Here is a 26248-nt window from a genome sequence, read left to right as displayed (position 1 = left end):
TTTTATCCCCAAGAAAATGTCTAAAATCCATCAAAAATGCTTTTCCTTTCCAACTTGGAAAATAATCACAAAAATATTTTTGTGTCAATCAATTGCAGATATTTATTTTCTTATCCATGCACCTGATGTAAGGGGCTTAAACTTGTGTCAAACATGAAGAGGATTGTTTGAGAGACTCATAACCAAAATACAACAGTTGGCAATGCAAAATTAGTAATCTTCCACATCAAAATGTTTCCACCAAAAAGTTTTCTTTTTAACCTCCCTGTATTAAAGTAAAAGTTACATTCCTTTGTAGTTTCAAAGACTTGGGGCTTCAAACACTTTTTCAGGTTACATATTCAGGTTTTGCTGGTAAATGTTTGTTTGTCGTCAAAAGAGTACACGTATTAAAATCCACAATTCATCATTTGAAACATAATTCTAAACCCAAAGTCAACAAATAACCTATATAAATAATCTATATTTGCTCAGTTTAATCTGTCGGTTGATTACAACTTGAAAGGCCTTTCAAATACAACAGTAGTCTTATGATCTTTCTCTGGAGAGGAAATTAACTTGCATCCAAATTACCTGTAAATCTATTGGCAATAACTAATGTCTTTAGCTTAAAAATTCTTTTTCTTATGCCAAGGCACAGAATGGAACACAGGAACAAACGCTTAATAATCCAAGAAGTTTCAGACTGTTGTGTCATTCAGATAGGGCCCCATAAATGGGCCAGTTTTTCTTTATAGTTATCATAGGCCTAGTCTTGTCTCCATGCATGATGGAGATATCTAAAGCTGTTGGGTAGTACAAATTTAAAGTGAGGTGCAGGTTTTTTCAATGATGGTTAAGGCAGTGAGTATCTAAGCCACACTATCTAAGAAGGTCTCAAGTTGCTGGTCTGTGCTCCAGTAGCTGGGGGGGTGGGGGAGGGAATAAATAGATCAAGTACAGCTAGCTTTAATGTTCCAGAGTCAGGTAGCAGAATATTTGCCCTAATCACTATTAAGCGATTCCCACCGGTTGTGCACATGTGTGGATACACGGTGAAGACAGAACCAGACTTACCTATAACAGCTCCAAAAGACACAGTTGACTAATATAACCATCTCTGTGTCAGTGCACCAGTACTGAAGAAAAAAATAAAGTGTACACATTTCTTTTTAAAGCAAACTATACCAGATGAATCCTTAAAAAAAAAGTCGTCTTCCCACCTACCAGAAGTTGCACATGGATAAGTAGTTTTCCCCAAGCGATTATCATTCAGTGCTCCATGTTGGTATATGAGGTGCAGTTTATTGTGCTCATCTTCATATTGCCCTCCATCTGGTTTCAGGAGAGGCTCCAAAAAATATTGTCCATCATGTGTTTGAAAAGTGCCCATCTGTCACAGGTAATAAAAATGAGGATTTAATACCAAACATGTTGTTCATTCAAAATGATGAATAATTCTGTAAAAGAAGCAAATAATTTTTCTCCGTCTCCATCACAATGCATGCTGGAAACATTAACACATTACGCAAAATATTTACCGCAATGGGATTGTGACTGATGGGAAATCAAATAATTAAAAGACTGTATCGGGTAATCTTAGAAAAGCTGCACTCCTGGGCACAGGCCAACCTGACAGGAATGCAAGTCAGAAAATAGGGCATGGTATGGGTCAGTTTGCAGCTGAAGTACATCAGGTGCCCACCCTTGCACTTATAAACTCCTCTATGGCCAAAGCAGCAAAAGATGTTACATTACACTATATTAAACTCTTATCACCCCAACTGACACTTAGGTCCAATCACCATAATGAAGGTAAAAATGTACCAAACATTTGGCACGATACACATGAGTCTGTAAAAGTTTTGAGCTGTTGACTATTTGCATTGGACAGGATATTGGGCTTAATTTTTTTTAAATTATTGCAGTTAACAATTATATTAAAACAAAAGTTCTAAATTACTATTTACCAATTGATCTTACTACTTGCTGTATCCAACCTATTATCAAATATCTTAAAAATAGAATCTCACCCCGGTAAAAGTACACTGAAAATTTGTAAATGGATAACAATTTTAAAAACAGTAGATGGCTAGAGAGTTTACAGATCACTATCAATACCAGATTCCTTTTCATCCCAATGAGGTTGAGTGCAGTAGCTTTTAGCATCATGTAGATGTGGAACAAGTAAATGTAAACAAAACAACAATCTGTGCTTGAAGCAAACAATTGTAGAAGATTTCCTCTATTTGCTGCTGGTAACAAAACTGTAAATAAAAATATAACAAGTGCTATCACCACAGATAGAGATCTTCCCACAAACACTGCTGTAAAATGCCACTTTAAAAAGGGAATTGCCACAATGGAAAATTCCATCGCTATTTCTACTGATTTCTTAATGTAATCTTTATTAGAAAATGAACTACAAATAATGTGTAACAAGGCAATTTGTACAAATGTATGTTGAAATATGGTGATAAGCACTGCGCACCATACTCCAAAACTGAAATCTCCTGTGACCTATAGAACCTACTTTTGTTTTTCAAACATAGGTTTACAGAATATAATTGGTTGTGAAAGAGAGAAACATGGCGTTTATGTTTAACATGCATTTTAGTCATACAAACAGTCGAACACATACTATGAGAAGATGTGTCTCCATTTGCAACATGTAAGAAAAGATGCAGATGTACTTGCAGGGCTACAGGGAAAAGGCAAGGTGGTGGGGCTAGTTGAGTCACTTTTACAGAGAGCTGGCATGGACAGAATGGCTGAATGACCTCCTTCTGTGCTGTAATTGTTCCATGATTTTATGATCCTGTACTCACGCTTAAGATTCTACAATGAATACGAGAAAAAGTCTTCCTCAGGACTATGCTCTGGATTGGATTTTCAGTCAGAAAGACATTTAGAAATCTAGTGTGTTACTGCATGGTTTCATGAATGATCCTTACGTTGGAAGCAATTTAAAGAAGGTTCACTAGGCTAACACTTGGGACGAAGGGATTGCCTTATGAGGAAAGGTTGAGCAAGTGGGTCCATGCTCATTGGCGTTTAGAAGAATGAGAGGTGATCGCATTGAAACATAAAAGATTCTAAAGGGCCAGATGCTGAGAGGATGTTTCCTCTCATGAGGGAAATTTAGAGCGAGGGGCACAGTTTCAAAATAAGGGGTCTCCCATTTAAGACAGGGTTGAGGAAGAATTTCTTCTCTCAGAGAGTCATTAGTCTTTGGAATTCTCTTCCACAGAGGGCAGTGAAGGCCAGATCATTGAATGTATTCAAGGCTGAGTTAGACAGATTTTCTATCCGCAAGGGAGTCATAGAAACATAGAAACTAGGAGCAGGAATAGGCCATTCGGCCCTTCGAGCCTGCTCCACCATTCATTATGATCATGGCTGATCATCCAACTCAATAGCCTGCTCCCGCTTTCACCCCATATTCTTTGATCCCTTTCGCCCCAAGAGCTATATCTAACTCCTTCTTGAAAACATACAATGTTTTGGCCTCAACTACTTTCTGTGGTAACAAATTCCACAGGCTCACCATTCTCTGGGTGAAGAAATTTCTCCTCATCTCAGTCCTAAATGGTCCACTCCATATCCTCAGACTGTGACCCCTGGTTCTGGACTCCCCCACCATCGGGAACATCCTTCCTCCATCTACCCTGTCTGTTAGAATTTTACAGGTTTCTATGAGATCCCCCTCATTCTTCTGAACTCCAGCGAATATAATCCTAACCGACTCAATCTCTCCTCATATGTCAGTCCCGCCATTCCGGGAATCAGTCTGGTAAACCTTTGCTGCACTTCATATTAGAGGGAAAGACATCAGATTTGGGCAAAATTCAAATTTTATCAAACTCAATTCAGAGCAAACTTTACCAGGTTCTCATAACTAATAGGAAAAAATGGCAAGTGTTATTCTGACTGTATTGATTAATCCTAATATTTTCTTGATAAAGTTAATTGTTGCACAAGCTCCAGGCAAAGTGAAAATGAGTTTGCCACCACTTAAAATCTATAACCTCAACCTTTAGTTACAGCTGGGACAGCATTTTGTTCTGATGAGTTCTTCAGCAGGCTTCAAAGGTAAGCTTGTGATGATGTAGGTAGAACGGACATCAGCCTTTCCACCTGCCAGCCTGTCACTTGAGTTTCACAATATTTTGCTTCCACTCCCACTATCGCCCAGGTGTCTTGGTACATAGTCATCATAGTCACACCCATATGTCAATTCTGAACACAAAGGCCCTGGTACAGTCTCTCCAATTATACTGCAAGTTTTCAAACAAACCATGACATTGTATTCCTTTGTGTTCAGTGCTAAGTTAGATATTGTTCTGCTTTCTCCCTTGTTGCTTTTGTCAAGCTGGCAAGAAACAATGTAAAGATTAAATTGCTCAGTCATGCCTTTGTCTAACTTAAAGCCAACCAAAACAAATCAAGATCAATGCTAAACTGCCTAAAAATCTAAAAGGCAGCATTTAAACAAGTTAAAGTGTATTTCAGTTAAAAAGAAATATATTTACACAGGAATTACTAATATACTCCAAGTCTACACTCTCAGAAACCCTTCTCAAATGTAGTACAGCGTATGAGGTAAAGAAAACTCTTTGAATAACCGCACCGGTCAGATATCAATTGAACTGTATCAGAGGCTTGGATAACATTAAAAGAAACTATTGTTCAGGCCTAAAATAGGATGTTGACGAATATTATTCTTCTGATCCTGAACATCCCTCCTCAGCAAGACCACATGAACCACACAAGAGTTAGAAGATTTGAGATTCAGCTCGCCCAAAAAGTCCCTTTTTCCTGTTCTCAATTCTCTTTGCATTGTCAAAGTATCCCTGCACAAAGTTATAAGTATCCCATAGTAGAGAAGGCATGATGTTGCGTTAGTTTCATGCCACTACGTGGTACAAGTGCACATTAAAACCACCAGGGGACTTTATGCACAGCCATACTTCTCCCTGACTGTTTCTCATCTTGAGACACACCAGGAGTTTATTTATCCTCCCCTTGCACTGGTGGGGAAAACAGCCAAGGTTGCAATGGAGTCAGTTAGTTGGGTGCATCAGGCAGCCACTGGCAATATAAAAGAACAGAGCATGGCTTCACAAAGTCAGAGCAAAACACTGCAAGGGAATCTAGAACTGATCTGTAATTAGAATACAAAAACTACAAGGAAATTACTTTTAAAGAGTACAGGGATAAACATTACTATTTACCATATCCACAGCAACCCTCCTTGACCTCGCCATATCCCACGTCTTCAATCACTGACAAGGCCATCGCTGACCGCGTCCTACTATCCCTCAACCAGTCACACTCCCCTTCCAACCACACTTCATTCTGCATCCTTTACTGGAAAAAAACTCTCCCACAAATTATTCACAGCTACAGTTTCAAACTTCTGACTGCCCCACCTTTGGCCCTCACTCACCACCATATTTCTACAGCTGTTAGTTTTCTCAACCACTTCCTCACCTTCAATTTTGATGCCTTCATCCTGAGCAAAAGTCTTACTCTCTCCCATCTCAATTGTTCCCTCAGTATAGTTTCCATTTTCACTCATTTTTTTTTATTCATTCGCGAGATGCAGGCGTAACTGGCTGGGCCAGCATTTATTTCCCATCCTTAATTGCCCTTGAGAAGGTGGCGGTGAGCTGCCTTCTTGAACCGCTGCAGTCCCTGTGGTATAGGCACACCCACAGCGCTGACAGGAATTCTCAGTTGCTCTAGCCATCTGCCATTGATCTGGCTGGACTGCATCAAGCACCACAAGACTGTGCTCTCTTCTGTCAAAACAATCCACTGGTTCCACAACTCCTGAAAAACACACTCCCTTCCACTTTCAACTCCAACAAGTTTGAGCTAATGGATTCCTCCATCAGTAAAGTTGAGACGATCTATTCAGATGCTTCCACCTCACCTGTACCTCTCCTTTTTCTCTGGGGACTTGCTAATTCTGATTACTCACTTCCTAACCCAGGCAAAATGTAACGGCTTTACCATTTTTTGATTCAAAAATATACTTTATTCATAAAATTTGAAAAGGTACATTACTGTGCAATCCAAATGTCACAGTTCACATAATGCAATACAGATCAATTAGCTAAATACAATAGATCATATGATCGTAAGGAAGAGTAGGCCATCCAATCTGCTCTGCCATTCAACGGAAATCATGGTTCATCTGACTGTGGCTTTAATGCCACTTGCCTGCCCCCCAAAGCCCTCTATTCCCTTGTAGATCAAAACTCTGAATATGTTCAAGGCTGAGTCAGACAATGGCCTCACCTCCACTGCTGCCTTTGCAAGAGAATTCCAAAAACTAACAACCCTCAGAGAAGGAATTCCTCCTCATTTACACGGTACTCCAGGGTGCTTCATTCTACTTACAGTGCAGGTTGCATCAACATTTACATTATATTAAAGATTTCCTGATACATATAGCCAAAGGGGTTTTACACTGATTCCAGCACTTCAGTTGACAATGGCGGGTTGACCCGAAACCATAGCATTTCTCCACTTTGCAGCATCTGCACCAAGCTTCAGTACATCCCTCAGCATGTACTCCTGGACCTTGGAATGTGCTAGTCTACAACACTTGGTCACGGACAGCTCCTTGCATTAGAAAACCAACAAGTTATGGGCAGACAAAGTGTCTTCCACTAAGTTGATGGCTTCCAGCAGCTGTCGATGTTTGTCTTGGTGAATATCCCTGGGAACAGTCATTGAGCACAGAGTTCTGCGTTATGGTACTGCTCAGGATGAAGCTCAACAAAGGCCATTGCTTCTCTTTGCAGACTTTTTTTTTGCAAATGCATATTCCTTAAGGAGGTGGGAGAAGGTCTCTCCCCTGGCGGAGCTGCCTCAAGGTCAGCACATGGTGGCAGTGAGACACCGGATATGCATGAAGAATCTGACCTTCAACATTGCTCCACCGGAGACCAGTTAACTCAGATATATATGACTGAACTCGAGAGCCCGATGCCCTACTGTCTGTATACAGACACATCAGTACACTCACTACATTCAATTAAATTCTTAACGAGATATTCATCAGCAATTTCTTCCGAAAGGGTCAATAAATATAGCATCATCTGCTTTTGATGGAGTTTGTTCCATGTTATCAATTACTCTGCAATGGGGTTGATCATTTGTGACAAGTTCCAATTAGATTCTTAGGTCAGAATCACCCAAGATTTGCACTAAATGCGGTAGTGGGCAGGTAAAATGACGTTTTACCCACTGACCGCAGTAGCGAGTTTTCACACCGCATCACCCCAAACCAGCCACATTAGTCATGCATTCCCGAGAAACAACAGCCAATGCTGCACAGAAGAAGTTGGCCATCCAACGTAGATGGAGAATGAATGATCTCATTCGCGTAGCCAGGGTATGGCAACCATCTCATCACTCTAAACTCACGCACTCAAGGCCATCACACACTCACTGGCATCTCACTCACTGCCAGTTCAAGGGACATCACCACCCATTCTCTCACACACACCCTCACATGTCCATCTGGCCTCATCTCCTCTAGAGACTACCCCTCAGCCCTCACCATCTTGACACCACTTCCACTAATCAACATGAGCCCCCACACAGACCCTGGGATACCCTCCTTCACCAGTACAGCTCTCATCCTGCAGCCTCTTCCCTTGCCTGAGGCCTCTTCTCCCCCTTCATCAAGCAAGCTCTAGCCCTGCAGCCATTGAAAAGCCACCCACAAATGACTGATCCGGTAGGTACAGACCTGCTGTGAGCCCCCTTAAAAGTGATGTGGTGCTGTCTGCGAAGCCTGGAGCTGATCACTGCAAGTGCTGATTGAAGAAGTCCCGAGCAAAGTGCAGCCTGCCAGGTACACATCACTTATGTGCTGTGAAACACGTCGGTGTACTGTCCGGCGGGCTGGACTAATAATGACATGCAAATATATTACAATGAGGTTTCCGACATCCGATGGCAGGAAATGCAGCCCGCCATGTGGGTGGGCTGAGCGGACGATCGCAAACTGGTTTCAAGCCATCATAAAACTGATTGCACCATATTGCCCACTCACATCACCAAACACACCCGATGCCAGCGGGCATGGAAAATCTCAGCCTTAGCCCAAACACAGAGCTATGATTCACTGTGACCTACATCTCATAAACCTATTACACGCAACTTAATGTTTCTTTTCTCAACGTATGAAGAGATACAAGGCAACTATGTGTAAAGGAATTGCTGCACTCACTCCATTGTACACGATGATGTCAATTTTTCTGAATCTAATAGCTACTGATCAAATGAACTGAAGACAGATTAATTTACTTTGTAAAACGCCTATCACTTCCTAATACAACAAGGTTGCTAAGAACTACTGACAACATTAGATATACTCTTTGCAACCTGACCGGAGTTTTAATCCAGAAAACCAGGCGGTGAAGGATCTTGCAAATCCTTAAACAATTTTATAAGCATTTATTTACACAGGTACAAAATACAAACATGGACCACCTAAGCAACCACAGTTAAGTCAGTGTCTCAGGGTGCAAGTGAATTCCCAGTTAATGTCCATCATCTGCATACAATTAAATGTAGTTAATTTATAATCAACATTCTGGAGGTCATTCAATTTGGCACTTGATAAATCACTTAATCCGTTTCATATCCATTTAACTTTCCTTTATTAAATCATATCAGTACCTACAAATACAGATTTTTAGAAGTGTTTTCCATTTAGTGTACATAAGTAAATCAGCAAAATGATATTGCTACATGACTAGTGACACACTGTTTCATGTCCTCAGGTGTTTTTTCCCCAATCAGTTTGGCACTGGATGAAAACATATTAATTGACTATTATGTTTGATCAGCCTCAAACATGCAACAAGTCCTCTCACCATTTTATTTTATTTATTCATGGGATGTGGACATCGCTGGCTAGGCCAACATTTATTGCTGAGCACAAATTGCCCTCGGGAAGGTGGTGGTGAGCTGCCTTCTTGAACTGCTGCAGTCCATGTGGTGTAGATACACCCACAGTGCTGTTCAGGAGGGAGTTCCAGGATTTTGACCCAGCGGCAGTGCAGGAACGGCAATATATTTCCAAGGCAGGATGTTGAGTGACTTGGAAGGGAACTTGCAGGTGGCGGTGTTCCCAACTGTAGTTATTAGTGTGCAATGTACCTTGAAGAATAATACTTAAGGAAGATCACATGATCTGTAACAACCAATAGAAGAGTAGCGTGGGCCGCCTCAGCAGTCAGTGTGGAGATAGAGTTGGAGTTGAAAGCACACATGTAGTTGATGCTGTGTATATTGTAAATAAACTTAATGTTTCCACTCAAGAAGTGTCTGCAGGTCAATGCTACCATTAATGGTACAACTTGGCCACCTTACAACAAACGGGAGACGAGGATAAAACAGGAAAGAAGAAAGCAAGTTAAAAAGAAATCGGCACTGTACCTCGCCCAGCGATTATAAGTAGCAAGCTCTGTTAGCATTGAAGAACTTATCCCCTCTCAAAATGCAACAATTTGGGAAAATTGATCCTTCTAAACCTGCCACAGATGATTGGTCTCATTACATAGAATGCCTCACGTTCTTTTATCACACGAGCGAGATAACGGTGGGGGTGGGGGGGGGGGGAAGAGAGAGAAGAAGCTAGCGGCCCTCTTGAGTACTTGTGGGAGCAAAACCAAAAGAATTTTGATGAATTGGTGGGTCTCATGAAGAGTCACTTTCAACCCAAGCCATGATGCAGAGCCCCGGGTGAGACAATTGCATTCTATGTGCCAAATATGAAGCAGTTAACCAAGCAGTGAGGGTTCGGTACAACTCTGAACAACATGCTCAGAGGTCGTTGTGGTGTGAAAGAGGACACTATTCAGAAAAGATTATTGTTCAAAGTGAATCTGGATTTAAGAAGGCGCTGGAGATAGTGTTGGCCATGGGAAGCGTAGTAAGAGAGTCAAAAGCAACACATGGTGTGCAAACGGCACCGTCCTCCACATCGGGCAGGAAGCCTCAGCTGAAAGTGACGTGAAAAAGCAAGACTCTGCCAAGAAACGGGAACCGGCTCCTGTTAGCCGAAGAATAAAGAAAAATAACTTAACAGCGAAACCGAAGAATGATTTTAATAGAGGTGGAAACAATCAGTCTTTTAGCGATTGGCAGTTTAAAAACAAATCGAATGCTACTATTGTCACAGAAATGGACATATAATGAGGCAGTGCAAGGAAAGTTTCAAGCAGGCTTGTAAACTAAAGAAGTCACTCAATGAAATCTACAATGTAGAAGAGTCTGAAACAACAAATTCAGACATTTACTCGTTTAATCTGAAAGTTGGAAAGACAGAACTAATATTTGTCACGGTGGAAGTAAACAGCAAATCTGTTAAAATGGAAGTAGACACGTGAGTTTCCACTACAGTAATTGGGAAAACATACCTTCCGATAACTGATGTTCACCATTATTCAAATAAGTTTAGAACAAACAGCCGCCAAGCTAAAAACATATGCAGGTGAAGACATTCAAGTAAAAGGCATAAGCAGAGTAACTGTCCATTCTGGAAGCCAATCACCCATGATGGTGGTAGCAGGTGAAGGGCCAAGCCTCCTGGGGCAAAATTGGTTGAAGGAGATTAAGTTAGAATGGTCTGAAATTTTCCAGTTGAGAGCAAGAGGGCTACCAAAGCTACTTAGAAAGTATGCCACCATCTTCAAGGACGAACTGGGGAAAATCCAGGGCTAGCAGGCCAAGATGTGTGTTGATCCGGAAGCAACCCCTTGCTTAACGAAGGCAAGACCAGTGCCATATGCCCTGAGAGAAAAAGTTGACACTGAGCTGAGCAGGCTAGAGAACTGGGCATTATACAAGCTGTTCAGTTCTCAGGATGGGCAGCACCGATAGTCCCCGTCCTAATCCTAACCAAAGCATGCAAATTTGTGGGGACTACAATCTGACGGTTAACAAAGTAGCCAAGCTGAACAGGCACCCCATTCCAAAAATTGAAGACCTGTCAAGCTGGCAAGAGGAAATTTACCATGGGAGAGCCGGTATATGTGAAAAATTTTGGTAAGAACCAAAGTGGTTACAGGTTAAAATAAGTTTGGTGACTGGACCTCTATCTTACCACATAGAAGTGGAAGGTCAGATAATCCGTAAACATACAGATCACTCAAGGAAGAGAGACAAACAAATCATCAAGATTTGGTTCCACCAGTGACCATAATTGGGTCTGCGTTTCCGGTCGAGGATACTCGACCCAGGACTGACATGTCTGATGTTCCTGTAAGAGTTGAGGATACAGAACTGCAAGTGCCCACTGTAGCACCTGATGTTCAGGCAACTCCGGAAAAGGAAGTTCCTGACAAAGAAGCTGAATTTGTGGAGCTGCAATGCTCCAGACATACCAGGAAACCACCTGAAAGACTGAACTTGTAAACTCCTTACCCAGTGTAAATATTATGTTGTCTTGAAAACTATGTCCTTGTAAATATATGTATAGCCAACTTAAAGGGGGAGGAATGTAGTAATGATGGTTTTATTTAATGTGTAATGTACCTTTAAGAATAATACTTGTTCTGTTGATCTGTAGTAACCAATAGGAGAGTAGCGTGGGCTACCTCAGCAGTCAGTGTAGAGATAGAGTTAAAGTTGAAAGCACACATGTAGTTGCTGTAGTTGAGTATATTGTAAATAGACTTATTGTTTCCACCCAAGAAGTGCCTCAAGATGAACTCCATCATTTATAGTACAACTCGGCCACCTTACACCATCTGCCTGCTGCCTTGCACTTCTAGATGGTAGTGGTCGTGGGTTTGGAAGGTGCTATTGAAGGAGCCTTGGTGAGTTCCTGCACTGCATCTTGTAGATGGTACATGCTGCTGCCACTGTGTACCAGGGGTGGAGGGAGTGAATGTTTGTAGATGGGGTGCCAATCAAGCAAGTTGATTTGTCCTGGATAGTGTCAAGGTTCTTGAGTGTTTTTGGAGCTGCACTAATCCAAGCAAGTGGAGAATATTCCATCACACTCCTGACTTGTGCCTTGTAGATGGTGGACAGGCTTTGGGGAGTCAGGAGGTGAGTTACTTGCCGCAGGATTCCTAGCCTCTGACCTGCTCTTGTAGCCACAGTATTTATGTGGCTAGTCCAGTTCAGTTTCTGGTCAATGGCAACCTCCAGGATGTTGATTGTGGGAGTATCAGTGATGATAATGCCATTGAATGTCAAGAGGCGATGCTTGGATTCTCTCTTGTTGATGGTCATTGCCAGGCACTTAGCTGGTGCGAATGTTACTTGCCACTTGTCAGCCCAAGCCTGGATATTGTCCAGGTCTTGCTGCATTTGGACATGGACTGTTTGCTTAAACTAGCCCGTCCTTCCTCAAGATCTTAAAATCAGGATTTTAGGATTAAATTAATGCTGGCAAATACTGCTGAGAAACAGCATTGAAATTGTTAAAAAAAATAAAAGTGCAAGCTAAGGAAAATTTAGTCTTTTGTTTACTTTGTCAAGATAAACTAAAGCAGAAAAATACCACTAAACGAGTACAGAAATTGGGTGTTGGAATATGTAAACATGACCTTTGCTTCACATATACTGTACTCTTCTTTTTGGTTTATATACTGGAAGCATAATAGCAACCCAGAAAGTTAAACAAGAAAAAAACTCCACACACTTGGAAAGAATCACTTTTACATGAAGCCTAAAGGGGCCATTACGGCAAGATCTCCTTCAAGCTTTGAGTCTGCAGGCATTTATAATGGAAGGCTAACAGTTCCAGAAATGTATGACCCAGGTGGCTGGGTTGAACAGAGATCCAATATTGTTGAAAGTCAGAGACTTTGTTTTCCAAGGGTGGCCAAACTCACCTGTATCTGAACAATTGAAACCATTCCATGTCAGAAACACGGAATTAAGCTGTCAAGATGGAATTGTGTTGTGGGGTTTCAAGAGTTGTCCTACTATCAAAAGGTAGAGAACCACTTTTGACAGAGCATCCAGGCATATCAAAGATGAAAGTGCTTGCGCGAAGCTATGTATGATGGCCAGGTATTGACAGTGACATTGAAACATGGTCAAGCACTGTCTCCACTAACAGCAACAAGAAATCTTCTGTTTCAGCTCCCCAGCATCCATGGGAGTGACCTGGTCGATACTGGGTTCGACTACGTATTGATTATGTAGGACCATTCTTAGCTACTATGCTCTTGTTTATTGTAGATGCACATTCAAAATGGATGGATGTGTACAAAGCCAAATCACCAACATTGAACGCAACTAACGAGAAGCTACGTCACTGTTCCATACATGACCTACCTGAAATTGTCATTTCTGATAATGGTACAGCCTTTACCAGCACTGAGTTTCAGAGAATTATGGATCTGAATGGAATCAGACATATTAAAATCCCCTTGGCATCCCTCATCGAATGGTCTAGCTGAGAGGGCAGTTTGGTATGAAAATATTATGAGAAGGCACCCTGGAATCTCGACTTTCCCGTTTCCTCTTCAGTTATTGTACAACGCCGCTTTCAGCTACGGCTTCAACACCGTCGGGGTTATTAATGAAACACCAGCCATGTACATGTTTATACTTGGTGTTTCCAAATTTAGAGGGGAGGTATCGCAGAACCAGAGTAATCAGAGCTTTAACCATGACATGCACAGTATGGTTTGCACAGTGTAGGTGACACGGTATATGTGTGAAATTTCGGCAGGAATCCTGCTGGTCTCTGGGAGCCATTGTTTCAGAGACTGGTCTATTATCTTTCCAAGAACAAGTGGGAGAGAATCATCCATAAGCACATAGATCACATCCATGCTAGAGAGACATTCCAACAATTAACTGGTCAACCCATGATTAACGTTGAACCGTCGACTTCTGAAGTGTGAGATCAACCTAGAACAGACATTCCAGAAGTTTTGGAAGAGTTGCCAAATCCTGAACTGCCCAGTTCCGATGATGTGTCTCACAGTGCAACTCCAGATCCCGCCGGGCCTGTTCAGGAACCTCCAGTGGTAGAGCTACACTGCTCCAGCCGTGTAAGAAGAGCACATCAGTGACTTGAATTATTATAATCACCTGAAATTGTATATATGTTTGCTGGATTGTTTAAGTGTATTTCTGAAAAGAGTAATTGTAAAAAAACTAAAGGGGGAGGAAATGTGGTAACTGGACGTATATTCACTCTCTCCTGTCAAACACGGGTTATGTGATATACTGTGGGGGCTGCAACTAGTGAGCTCTTAGCACGGGCAATCCGTGGGGCAGGGCTTTCTAATGAGACCTGGCCGAGCGTGCAAGCACCGAAAATGTCTCTGTAATAAATTAACTTTCTGGACAAAACCTGTCTGCTCCATAGAGTCATCATATAAATGCTGAAGTGTCATGTGATCAGGATGTCACATGATCAAACCTCCAGGAACACTTCCTACCAGAGTTGGTAGCCAGTATTACTACACCACTAACACATTCAGAAGTTAACCAATTCTCAATCTACTGATACCTTTCCAATGTCCGGTGGCTCCCTCGTAACATCACCATATCACACTGAATAACTTTACTGTGTTGTGGCACTCAAACAAACTCTCTTTTTTATTGCTATTAATGAACATGTTCTTTTAAGGCTGTTTTGGGCAGAGTTCATAATTATTTACAACAAAGAAAAAGAAAACAGTTGGAGTGTTTCCATGCTACTGACTTTGCTATCCAACATTACAGAGAGGCAGCATATTACTGAATTCTTCACAAAGCTCAGCTTTTGGACTGTTGCCCTACCAAAAATAATGGCTATCTGCCAAATTTTAATTGATTACTTGATATATCAAGTTCATTCCAAACTGATTTATTTCAACTCTCGTTCAACCTTAACACACAGCTGGCATATCCACTATTTATCCCTGCCTCCTTCAGTACAGCTGTGCTATCAGTATATCAGTGTATTCATTACTTACTTAAGCTTGCCTTATTCTGGGAAAAAAAACTTTTAGCAGCCTCCTTCAGATGGAACACCCCCGTACATTATGTTGTGAAAGTCCCTTGTTCCATGATTTTTATGATAAGAGTCATTCAATACACAATTATATGCATTTCCACCTACGAGCCGAATCCAAATGCGTTATAGTGCAACACAACTGTATTTTTTGCTTCATCACATTGAATTTGGTAATGAATTTAGAACAGCTGAGAGTCCAAGATGCCATTTCCACCTTCTAGTACATCAGGGTGGTGACATTTGGATTAACTGGTGGAGAGAATGACATTATGCCATAGTGACGCATATATGGACATTCAGCCAAATTTCTGGGATGATAGTAACACAGAAACCATTCACTGCAAAGACGCTGAAACACAGTTAGTTGGAACATTTTGCTGGGGTTCAGTAACCTACACTTTCCTTTTTACTTAAGAGGAAAAATATGATTTGGTTAACTTAAAAGTCATTTTATATGAACTTAAAAGCAATATTCTGAGAATGCTGGAAATCTGAAATAAAAACAGTTTATCATCATCAATCTCCTTTTGCATCACTTTGTCATTTAATCATTCCTGCCCTCCATCCTATTAGATATCCTTCCATTTTAAGCATATCCTGCTCAACCCTTTTCCACGGCTCCATTTTCTTGAAAACTGCTCGTCTATAATAGCATCTTCCAGCTCCCAGGCAAGACCACAGACCAGAAAGGTTAGTTCCAATATTAACTAGCAGGAAGACAGGGTGTGGGAACATCATGGTGGTAAACCCAGAAAGGACAATCTTAACAGCTGCGCCTCATTCAAAAATCTAGCACAGTGGCCCAGCTGACAACTGACTAAATTCACAGCCAGGCCAATGGCAGGACTGGAAATTTGCAGAAGAAAGCCACAGCCAGGGATCTGTGGGAATGGTCTGCAGCAGTCAGTAGGGGATGTTTGGTCACAATCGGAGTCTTGTCACAATGGAGAAAGAATGTAGCTCAGTACAAGCAAGGCCCAAAGCAAAATTCAGGTCCCTCCAAAATTGAGGAACTCCTGTCCCTCTTGGCCCACAAGAAAACCCGAGAAATAAACTAATTCTGGATCAGGGTCAGGGTCCAGCTTTCAACAGGTTTTGTCTCAGAGAGCCGACACTACTCCCCACTCCACAGCTTCCAAGCCTCAGCTTGACATAGCAGACCAGATCCGGGTGGCATCTTTGGGCCCCATCTGCATATTTCACAACTGGACTCTGCTTCCTTTCTGCAGCAGACCTGCTTACTTGTTGCAAAATGACATGTGTTTTTTAAACTGTCCCACCCCCACCCCTTTTCACATTTCTACCAGGTGAGGGGGTAGTTAAAATCAGGCCTGGTAGCTCCTGTTTCTCTCTCTACACATGATGCCTGACTTACAGAGTGTTTCCAGCATTTATGGTTTCTATTTTACATTAACTCAAAATGTACCTTTCATCCTTAGGGGGTTGAAAACTGATCTTGAAGTTTTCTTCTGAGTGTTGGTATTTAACAAACTCAAACCATACAGTCAGACCTTTGTTAAAACTAAACTATGGAGAATGGCATCATGTAGATCTCTTGAATGCAAGACAAAAACCATAAACACACAGATACCTAATTAGTCCTAAATTCTACACGATGTTATCATCCCTGTAGAGACTGCTAACATTTTGACAAAGATATCTGAATTTCCAGTGGCTCAAAGGATCACAACAGGATTTCAAATTTTTACTGTAACATACAAATTCAAAGCAACATTTAACTAACCACTACTAAGCAGGCAACTTAAACTTTAAACTACCCCCGTGTGAGTTTTAACATGATTGACAATCTCCTGCCATGGTTATACTTTACACTGTCCTTTAAGTGGTCACTTGATTCTTCCAGAACCAGCCCAAAGCTATTCTCTGCTCCCAATGGCTTGCTTTCTTTTTCCTTTCCCAGACAGGTAACTTCTAATTCCAAAACTGACTTTCACTGTCAGAGTTACACTGGAGATTCTCCCAATCTAGCCCAGGATAGGCGAATCCTCCAGCCTCCTCTAACTCAATCTCTTCAATTTGAGCATGAGCTCCCACCTGCATTTTGCAGTGGTGAACCATAAGTTCAGCATTTTCTCTGTTTCAGGTGCAGGACTAGCTGCCTGTATCTCTTGTTGTCTCTCTCTCTCTCTCTCTCCCAGATTCCTGCAGACTCTTTGGAGTCTGAGGTTCAGTGATAGCTTAGGAAACCCTATAACTTGATATTACAATAGTTCTTCCCCTCTCAAAGTCCATCTCCATGACAACATGAATCACATGGACAGGACTTGTATCCAGGTAGAAATGCCAATTAGCTATCTTCTAGACCCCCAATCCATTCAAGCTTGGAATGAAATAGATAGTTTAAAGTGCAACTATTATAAAATCTGACAAGCCTAACACCTCCCTATAAGACTTGGAGACTAACAGGCTACCCACAATCAGCACAGATGCTCTTGCCATTATCCACAGAGGTGAACATCTTACAGCTTCTCAGCAAGTTGACCCCTCATGTTGCTATAGCAATCAAGTCACCAGACTTATTGTTGGAGAATTCAGAGCAGATCAGATGACCCCTTCATTTCTCCATTTTACCTTAAATTAGAAGGACAGTCCCAAAACAGCAATCTTATAAACTTTATATTTGTAAAAACGAATTCTGAAAAACCGCTGCAATTCGATCAAGGGGCTGGATTTTACAGTCCCCCACCGGCATGTTTGGAGGTGGAAGGCTTACAAAATGCGGGTCTGCCCAGCATCTTCCCACCCACCCCCCACCTGTCTCCCATTTTACAGTGGGAGGAGGAGGCACCCTATTGAGGCCCAAGTGCCTCATCCTGCCGCCACTGCTATTTTTCCCCACAGTGGAATTATTGCATTATATAAATTAGCAAAATAGATTTTAAATTAGGCAGTCTGGACATGAAATGGGAATTGTAGCGTTGCTGGGGACAACAGGCAGAAAGTTTAACCCGACTTGAGTAAGGCTAAAGACCAAGTGCCAGGTACATAGCTTCAAAAGGCTAAGCTCAATGAGATGAAAGAACAACTAAATCAAATGGATTTCAGGAAATTATTCAACATCACTCCATTTAAAAGCAAGTTTGAAAGTATAATGTAAGTGCGAAGAATAAATATATACTGAAAATCAACAATAACTTGCATTTAACATGGTTAGATGTCCTGAGGTGCTTCACAAGAGTGTAACCAAACAAAAATGAACACAAGAACAAAGGAGATGTCAGGACAGTACAAAACAGTAACTATTCTGAATGATTACTTCCTCCAAATATTCAGAATGAAGGACTGAGCAATATGTCCTCCACAAACAGATTGTCCTATCAATGGCTTCAATTTTGTGGTGGTAGCTTCATGTTCCGCTCTAGGACTTGAGCGCAAAAATCAAGGCTGATACTCTAGTGCAGTACTGAGGGGATACTGCATGATCATTGTGCTATCTTTCAGATGAGGTGTTAAACCAAGGCCCTGTCTGTCCTCTCAGGTGGACGTAGGAGATCTCATGACACTATTTTGAGGAAGCACAGGGTAGTTATCCGTACTAGCCAACACCACTAAAACAGTTTACCTGATCATTATCACATTACTGTTTGTGGGAGTTTGCTGTGTGCAAATTACCTGCCGTGTTTCCTACATTATGATAGTAACTACACTTTATTGGCTGTAAAGTGCTTTGGGATGTCCTGTGGTCATGAAAAGCACTATATAAATAAAAATCTTTTAATAAAACAGATAGAAATTGGAGTATAGCTAAAAGGATTCAAAACAAATAAATCCCCAGGTAATAGATGGTATTTTCCAAGAGCGCTGAGAGGTACTTGGGAAGACAAGAGGCACTGAGAATCATTACAATAACCACATGTGAACTACAGTGGAAATACTTCCTGTAAGGGATGCAAAACAAACAAAGGCAAGTAAAGGCCCATTTATCTTACTTCCATTCCATGAAAGATAACAGAATCAATTAGCAGTTAATAGTCTAGTGAACAGAAGCATCAGAGATTCAGAAGGGAAAGATACTGCCTGACCAACCTCCTCGTCTATTTTGAGGAACTGACGACCTAGGTGGACTGTGGAAATCCCTACGCTGTAAAATACCTCAACTTTCCAAAGACTTTTGGAACAGTTTCACATAAATGGTTATTAATTGTTAACATGAGAAGTATGACGAGCTGAGGAGGGGTAGGAGGGGGCAGTACTGAATGGGTGTCTTAAAGTTCAGTGCTGGGACGACTATAGCGTCTCAATTACATAGCTGACCTGGATTCTGAAACACAATGCAAAACAATCAAATTTGATGATGATACCAAACAAGGAAAAACAGTGGAAATAGAAGAGGCAACTCAAACTACAGAATGAATTGAACAATATATTCAGGTGGACATAACAATAGCTGCACATTGGAAGGGTAAATGGGTGACATGCATACTTCAGGAATGGTGCTGAAGCTGAAAGACACCAGTGTAGAGAAAATCACCAAAGCTAATAGACCATTGAGCCAAAGGAGTAAGTGTTCTAGTCAGAGTCACCAAGAAACAAGAGAGACTCAAGCAATGGAGACAGTGCAGGAAGGAGCGACAGAGTAAAGCTAATGTCAAAGCTCTGAGCTATAAGGAAAAAAAACTGGAGAAACTTCTACATTTTAGTCTGTAGTAGAGACTTTAGAGTGGTGATCTTAGTTACAGTTAATTCTCTTTTGTTAGGAGAATTACAAAGGTAAATCAGAATATTACATGTCCATACTAAGTAAAAGCTAAGTAATTTTATAACAGATGTTATACATTCTTATTTCACCCAATTCATGATCAACATGTGGAATAAACTTCTACATAAAGCAGTGGAGGCCAAAATCCCAGATCATTTAAGAAGCTGCAGATACAATAGGGGAACGTTAGCATGTTTCTCGATGGATCAGTTAGAATGGACCAAATGTTGTTTCCATCCTGAATTCTTGTGAACTAATTATTACTTGAAGTGTACAAATAAAAATGAGATATTCTCACTTGTGAGGTCAATAGTTTATTCAAAGTTATGCAGGCCCTCTAAATTTTAAATAACGTACATGATGTTCACAAACTTGCCTGCGATTTTCTCACTTAAAAAATTGGCATTGTAATCTGAATGTGATGCTACAGCTTCCCTGATGACTAAGCTGGTTAAAACAGAGTCATGGTCCATATCCAGATAGTCGAGATCCAGTCACCAGCCTGTGCCGAATCAGCTGCTTTTATCATTTGGATGAGACATTAAACCAAGCCAAATTCTGCCCATTTGATGGATTCAGGTGGATGTTAAAGATCCCTTGGTAGTTTTTCAGGGAATGCAAGTTCTTCAGGTCAATATGCCTCCTTCAACCAACACTAAAAATACAACAAAAGCTCATTCATCTAACTTCTGTTTGTGTAATCTCGCCATGTATAAAATGGTTGCTTGCCTATCTAACAACTGTCACTGCATTTCAAAGTACTTCACCGTATCTTACAGGGATTTAAGAAAAACTTGATAAGATACTTTTTAAAAAACTGCAAGTCTCCTTATTAAGCTGGTGTGATGATCTGTTAGGGCCTTGTTCTCCTGGTCATTATGCCTGCTGGAAGTTTATGATCAAACTTATTGTGAAGTCACCCATGATAAAACAGCCTACTGAAAATCATGATTCAGGGTCATACAGGAAGAATTAACACTCTACTTGGACTAGGTGCTGGAGAACAACCAGTATTTGTGGTACCATACTGCAGCAAAGGTCCATGCCTCAAGAAGGCAAAGAGGGAAAGGCAGAAAAGAACAGAATTTTTTTTAAATGATAAAGCCACAGAAAACATATCTCAAGCGATATTAAGGCAAAAAAACTCATTTCAATTCCTCAGTCAGTTCACACCTTGCAGCCAGGTTGAGGAACTATGGCACTTCACTGCAAGTGCACTACACCTCCTGTCTAACAATCAGAGGTTAACATTAATAGAAGGCTTGGGAATAGTCCACAGCCTAGAATATGCCTTCCAAATGAAGGAGGATGTACAGTGACAAATGGCTCTCAAGGACAAGGTGGGGCAAACAAGCGGCAAGTTGAAAAATAATAAAGTTACTTCAAAACTATTTAGTTGCGAACAGTAATGGTCTCTAGGCTAGAGGGGTTGAACTTGCAATGTGTTTTGTCTAGGAAGCTGTAAAGAGTTTAACGTACTTGGCAAAGTTGGTCTTTTAACTTAGCCATAACGACAAGAATGAATGGCGGTGTAGGAAAGCACAAGGTCGCTTTCTGATTGTGTGTTTGGGAAGCAAATGCTGCTGAGAAAGAATGGACATATTATCACAATCAGAAGCACAAGGTGTAGAAGCAAACCAAAGCTGCAATTTGTGTTATGCCCTTGACTTCAACAAAGCTTTTGCAACTATTGTGCAGTACTTGCAACTGCACATGGAATGTGTCTGGTACATATTCAGCCGGTAAAGGAACATGCCTGTTCGTGGAAACTTGGATCTTGCCATGATCCTCTAGGCTTAGAAAAATAATGCAAGAGGATTCAACTACAAAGAGCAAATTTATTTAAAAAATACTAAGTAGCAAAAGATATTTTCCATCATAAGATGGATTGTACAAGTGAGCTTTTATATTTATATGCACAATCCTTTATAGTTAGCTGCTAGTTAACCATTCATAACAACCTGAAATATTCAGGCATATTCAGGACACTTCCAACTTTTCACTATTCACCAGAATTATACTGGAGCTTAAAGGGTTATGAATGAGGTCAGGCTGCATAAAGTTGGTTTACATGTTCTTGAGTTGAGAATGTTGATCTACTTGAGCTGTTTAAAAATAATTAATGGATTTGATAGGGTAAATAGGGAGAAACTATTTCCTCTGATAGGGGGGATCCAGAAAAAGGATCATAATCTTAAAATTAGAGCTAAGCATTTTAGGGGGTGGACTTAGGTAGCACTTCTTTACACAAAGGGTTCTGGGTTCTGGAACTCTTACACCAAAAAGCTGTAGATGCTGGGTACACAAATTTTCAAGTCTCGAGATTGATTTTTTTTTCTCAGATAATGGTGTTAAGGGATCCAGAACAAAGATGAGTAAACTGGGGTAAATTGAAGTTCAGATCAGCCATGAAGTAAAAGAATGGGAGAGGGGCAGTGGGGGGAGGTTCAAGGGTCTATTCCTGTCTCTCTGTTCCCAAATCCACTGCTGGTTAACAGACTGTAGCAGCAATAAAATTCCCAAACTACACTGTATACAATTAGTACTGCAACTTATGGTCTAAATTTTCATGTTTAGCTTACAGGTGCAAGAGCTTCACTCATATGGTTCACAAATTTGACATGCATTTCCCAGGATTATCTGTCCATTAATGTACAAGCAAGTGTAGACATTGCATACACAAATATCCAACAGTTGCTCCCCAGATGAAGTTCTTGCTTCCAGATGCTGAAGATGAAAAGATATGCATATCTCTAGCACTCACTCAAAGTGAATGAGATGCTAATGCCCACATAAAACTTCTCATTTAGATTTATGGGGTGGCAAACTCACAGATGCTGGCTACACACTGTCCAGTTTCATGCCACATGAAGAATGCTCTGACACTGTCAATGCTTATGAATAACATTCTGAAATTATCCTGCCTTCTCTTGCTGTCAGCACATGCATGGAGGAACAAGGTGGTGGACCAGCTCACACAAACCACTTCCGATTAAACCCACTCCTGTGGAGGTTTCTCCCACCTCACCCTCCCCCCCAATACTGAAGCAGGAAACAAAACTGATTCTCCCTCCAATGAGGGTCATGTATATTGCCAGGAAAATATAAACATTAACAATGAGGAAGGATTGGATAGACTGGAGGTGTTTTCTTTGGAACAACGGAGGTCAAGTAGAGATTTAATTGAGGTGTACAAAATATTGAGGGGCCTACATAGAGTGGATAGGAAGGTCCTATTTCCTTTAACAGAGAGGTCACTAACCAGGAGTGCTGATTAAAGTCATTCGTAAAAGGATTAGAAGGAAATGTTTTGTCACCCAGAGTATGATGGGAGTCTAGAACTCACTGCCTGAAAGAGTGCTAGAGACAGAAACACTCATTGCATTCAAAAAGTACTCAGGTATTCCTGTGCAGCCTTCAGTGTGCTTGAGATGCTGTACAGGGCTGAAGACCAAGAGCTGGAAAGTGGGATTAGACTGGAAGGATACTTTTTGACAGAGTGGACATGATGGAATGAATAGCCTCCTTCTGCACTGTAAAATTCTTTTTTTTATGATTCTAAGTATCTAAACTCTATCACTAAGTATAAACTATGACCATTTGTGGGCTAAAGGTTCTTAGTTTTACAAATTCTGGGATGCACATCTGGATAAATATGACCTTTTAAATGTTCCTCTGCAGAATGGAAACAGGTCATGTCCCAAATGCAACCAAAGTTTTGAATACAGAGTACATTAACTTCTTGGTAACGTTTACAGGAAAGTTTCTTTCAGTTTACTTCCTACCAGAGTTATTACTTTACTAACAAACGAAAAATATAAATGTGATTAGAAATAAGCCCTAATTGAAGCTTTATTCCAAACACACTTTTGGCAGTTTGGGAACCCCTTTTCGATTGATCCTTAGAATTGGCCATGACCATTAGACAGAAATTTACTGGGTCAAGGCCACTGCCAGACTTGGCTCTTGGGACTTGGCCGGTGTCCTCAACTTCCCATTTGTTGAGCGTGCTGCAGAGCAAGTGTGGTGCATACTTTCGAAGCGTGTAGCATGTTTAATTCAGAACAGGCAATGAGTCATTTGAGAAGGCTGAGAATCTGACTGCTGTCATTGCTGTGTAAATTGCCGAGCAAATGTGATTTCTAGCTATTATAAACAGCACCGATAGGCCAGCTAGAGTAAAAAAGACAACTGCCCCTCTTAAATATTCCGTTTGCCTGTCACCGATTCTCTCTTTGCTGGACGTCAGATTGTACATGTGTTCTGGGCGATCTTCCTAATTAGCCACAAAGCTGCCCTGATTCCCGGAGGGGTTGCACTTCCTAAATGCTGTCCTCGGTATCTGCTTGGTCCATTAACTGAACACAATTCACTCACTTTAATTCCTAACTGTTCACTACCCTTCCTCCGCAAGTTGCCAGGGTCCTCCTGCCGGATGTTCTCTACAGAATAAAATCCGTCCAGATCAAGTGACAGCGCAACAAGAAGCCAAACTCCTTAAAGGTGTTGGAAATCAATAAAACAGCCATGATTCTAAGCAAAATAAAACTTCACCCCATCCTTAAAAAGGGATCACACTGGGTAATTCTAAATCGAGGTGATACCAAAATTCATAGAGATCTGGAATAATGACTACCTGGCTCCCAATGACAAGCTCTGTGTTAAAACTTCCCAACCCACCAATTCTACAAATTCCCTTTTCCATTGCTGTCTGCTCAGCTGCCAAAGTGAGGATGATACCAAACAAAGTGACTATTGAAGTCAGCTGTCCTCCCTCAAGCCCAGCCTCCTCCACTCTCACCATCCTACTGAAGATTGATATAGTATATATATACTCACAAGGCCAGTGCACAGGCTGACAACGGCGGTGTGCTCCATCTCAGAATTGACATGCCCGACGTAGAAACAGTGCTTCAAGTCAGAGTGCAGCTTTCGGGGCTCCCCCCTCCTCCCAAAGTGACTGACTCGGTACGTGGGTGCAATGAAGTCCGAGTGAGCGCTCAGATTAAGCTGGTAAAACTGACCGAAGGCGCTGATCTGATAGTGAGTCCTTGAAGCCCAGGGCTCCGAGTCAGAGCTTCGCTTCCTCCTGAAGTGATGAGTGTGAGGGAAGACCTCTCCGAAATCGTTCACCCGCGTCGGCGTGATTATTTCATAAGATCTCAGCTGTTTTATGAAATTCTCTGAAACAGTGAGGCAAGCGTGCATTTACACGCTGTGTAATTTCACAACTTAAAGCAAGCTAATTTCACAATTTAATGCAATTTCAAACGCTATTTTCTCATGAGGTCATAACTGTATAATTCACTTTTATAGTTTACCAATATTGTGAACATCCAGTGTATATAATTTACATTATACATATATATGCAAACACACACTATTTGTTTGCACATATAAACTTATTCTATATATATATGGTATTCTAGATATAGAATATACATACACGCATATTCTTGTAACTACAAATGTTTGTATATTCATTCCCTATCCAGATCTAGAACAAATTAAGACTATTAATCTGCCATAATAAATATACACCACCTTGTTTAGGATGTAAACGCAATTCCTGAGAAGGAGGTAGAAATACAAATAGTTGACACAGGAGCCCCTCTACCCAAATCATCAACTGCATGATTCCCCCGAGCGAAGCAGGCACTCAAATCGCCACCACCTTCTCCCGTGTAACACGAAACACACTCGGCTCAGACTTAACAGCAGCAGGAGTAAGAACAGAAGCAGGAGGGGAGACTGTGAGTTACGTAAATGTCCTTTGCAATAACATCCAGAGAGAGAGAGGACAGCTGCAAAACCCCCCGAACGCCCATTGCCCACATGGACTCATTTCACCGGGCTGGGGAAAGAGTTCGCCATCCCAGTCATTCCTGTGCAGCCTTCAGTGCATCTCTCTGCTCACTGTAGAATCAGCAAACGAGCCCGAAAGGGGATGGTGCTTGTTCCCTCCAGCTCCATTGATTCTTTCGGTCAGCCGACATCAAACGCATGGGACCCGCCTCTTGCCTGCTACCTAACCAATCCGCCCCGACAACCAGAGGCTGGCGCTGCACTAACTTCCACGAGTAGCGGTTTAACCCTTTTCAGTCTGCTCTCGCCTTTGAGCCCCAAACCGGAGCCGCACCATGCGCCGTGGGTACTAGTTACTAGGTGCAACCCCCCTGTCTTGTGTTTGTTGGGATTTCGCGCGAGTGGAAGGAATTTGAACTTATAGTATTCTTCTACTCCCGTTAATATCCACTAAATATTAGGAGGATTAACGGTTCCAAAGAGGGAGGCAAATCCATATGAAGTACTTGTATTTTTTTTACATCAATTACTTGGGTAACCGCCCTGGGAACAAGAGTTATAAACTCACCAATGAAGATACTCAGTAAACAAACTGGGATCCCAGAATGACCATTGCCAATCCCACTAGCCCTGTTCAAGTACAGCCTTCTAGACACTTACCCCAAAGCCATAGCTCTCTCGAGATGTCATTGTTGCAGTGCAGAAGTTCTCTCCAGGTGTGCACAGTTAAAAGAAATAAATTG

The 26248-nt window shown here is 41.4% G+C and overlaps 1 protein-coding gene across 1 annotated transcript in view; it reads right to left on the bottom strand.

The window, feature by feature from the left end:
- Positions 1–25683, bottom strand: part of LOC144696757 (A disintegrin and metalloproteinase with thrombospondin motifs 20) — a 440683-nt gene extending 415000 nt beyond the window's left edge. The window contains exons 1-3 of the mRNA XM_078568442.1: positions 25245–25683; positions 24540–24883; positions 1207–1372 (exon numbers count right to left, since the gene is read on the bottom strand). Coding sequence (XP_078424568.1) covers positions 1207–1372; positions 24540–24883; positions 25245–25335 — 601 coding nt within the window. The 5' untranslated portion in view covers positions 25336–25683. The remainder of the gene's footprint in view (positions 1–1206; positions 1373–24539; positions 24884–25244) is intronic.
- Between the last annotated feature and the right edge of the window lie 565 nt (positions 25684–26248).

Source organism: Cetorhinus maximus, chromosome 22 (assembly GCF_964194155.1).
Source record: "Cetorhinus maximus chromosome 22, sCetMax3.hap1.1, whole genome shotgun sequence".
Lineage (NCBI taxonomy): Eukaryota > Metazoa > Chordata > Chondrichthyes > Lamniformes > Cetorhinidae > Cetorhinus > Cetorhinus maximus.
This window is presented reverse-complemented; position numbering and strand designations above follow the sequence as displayed.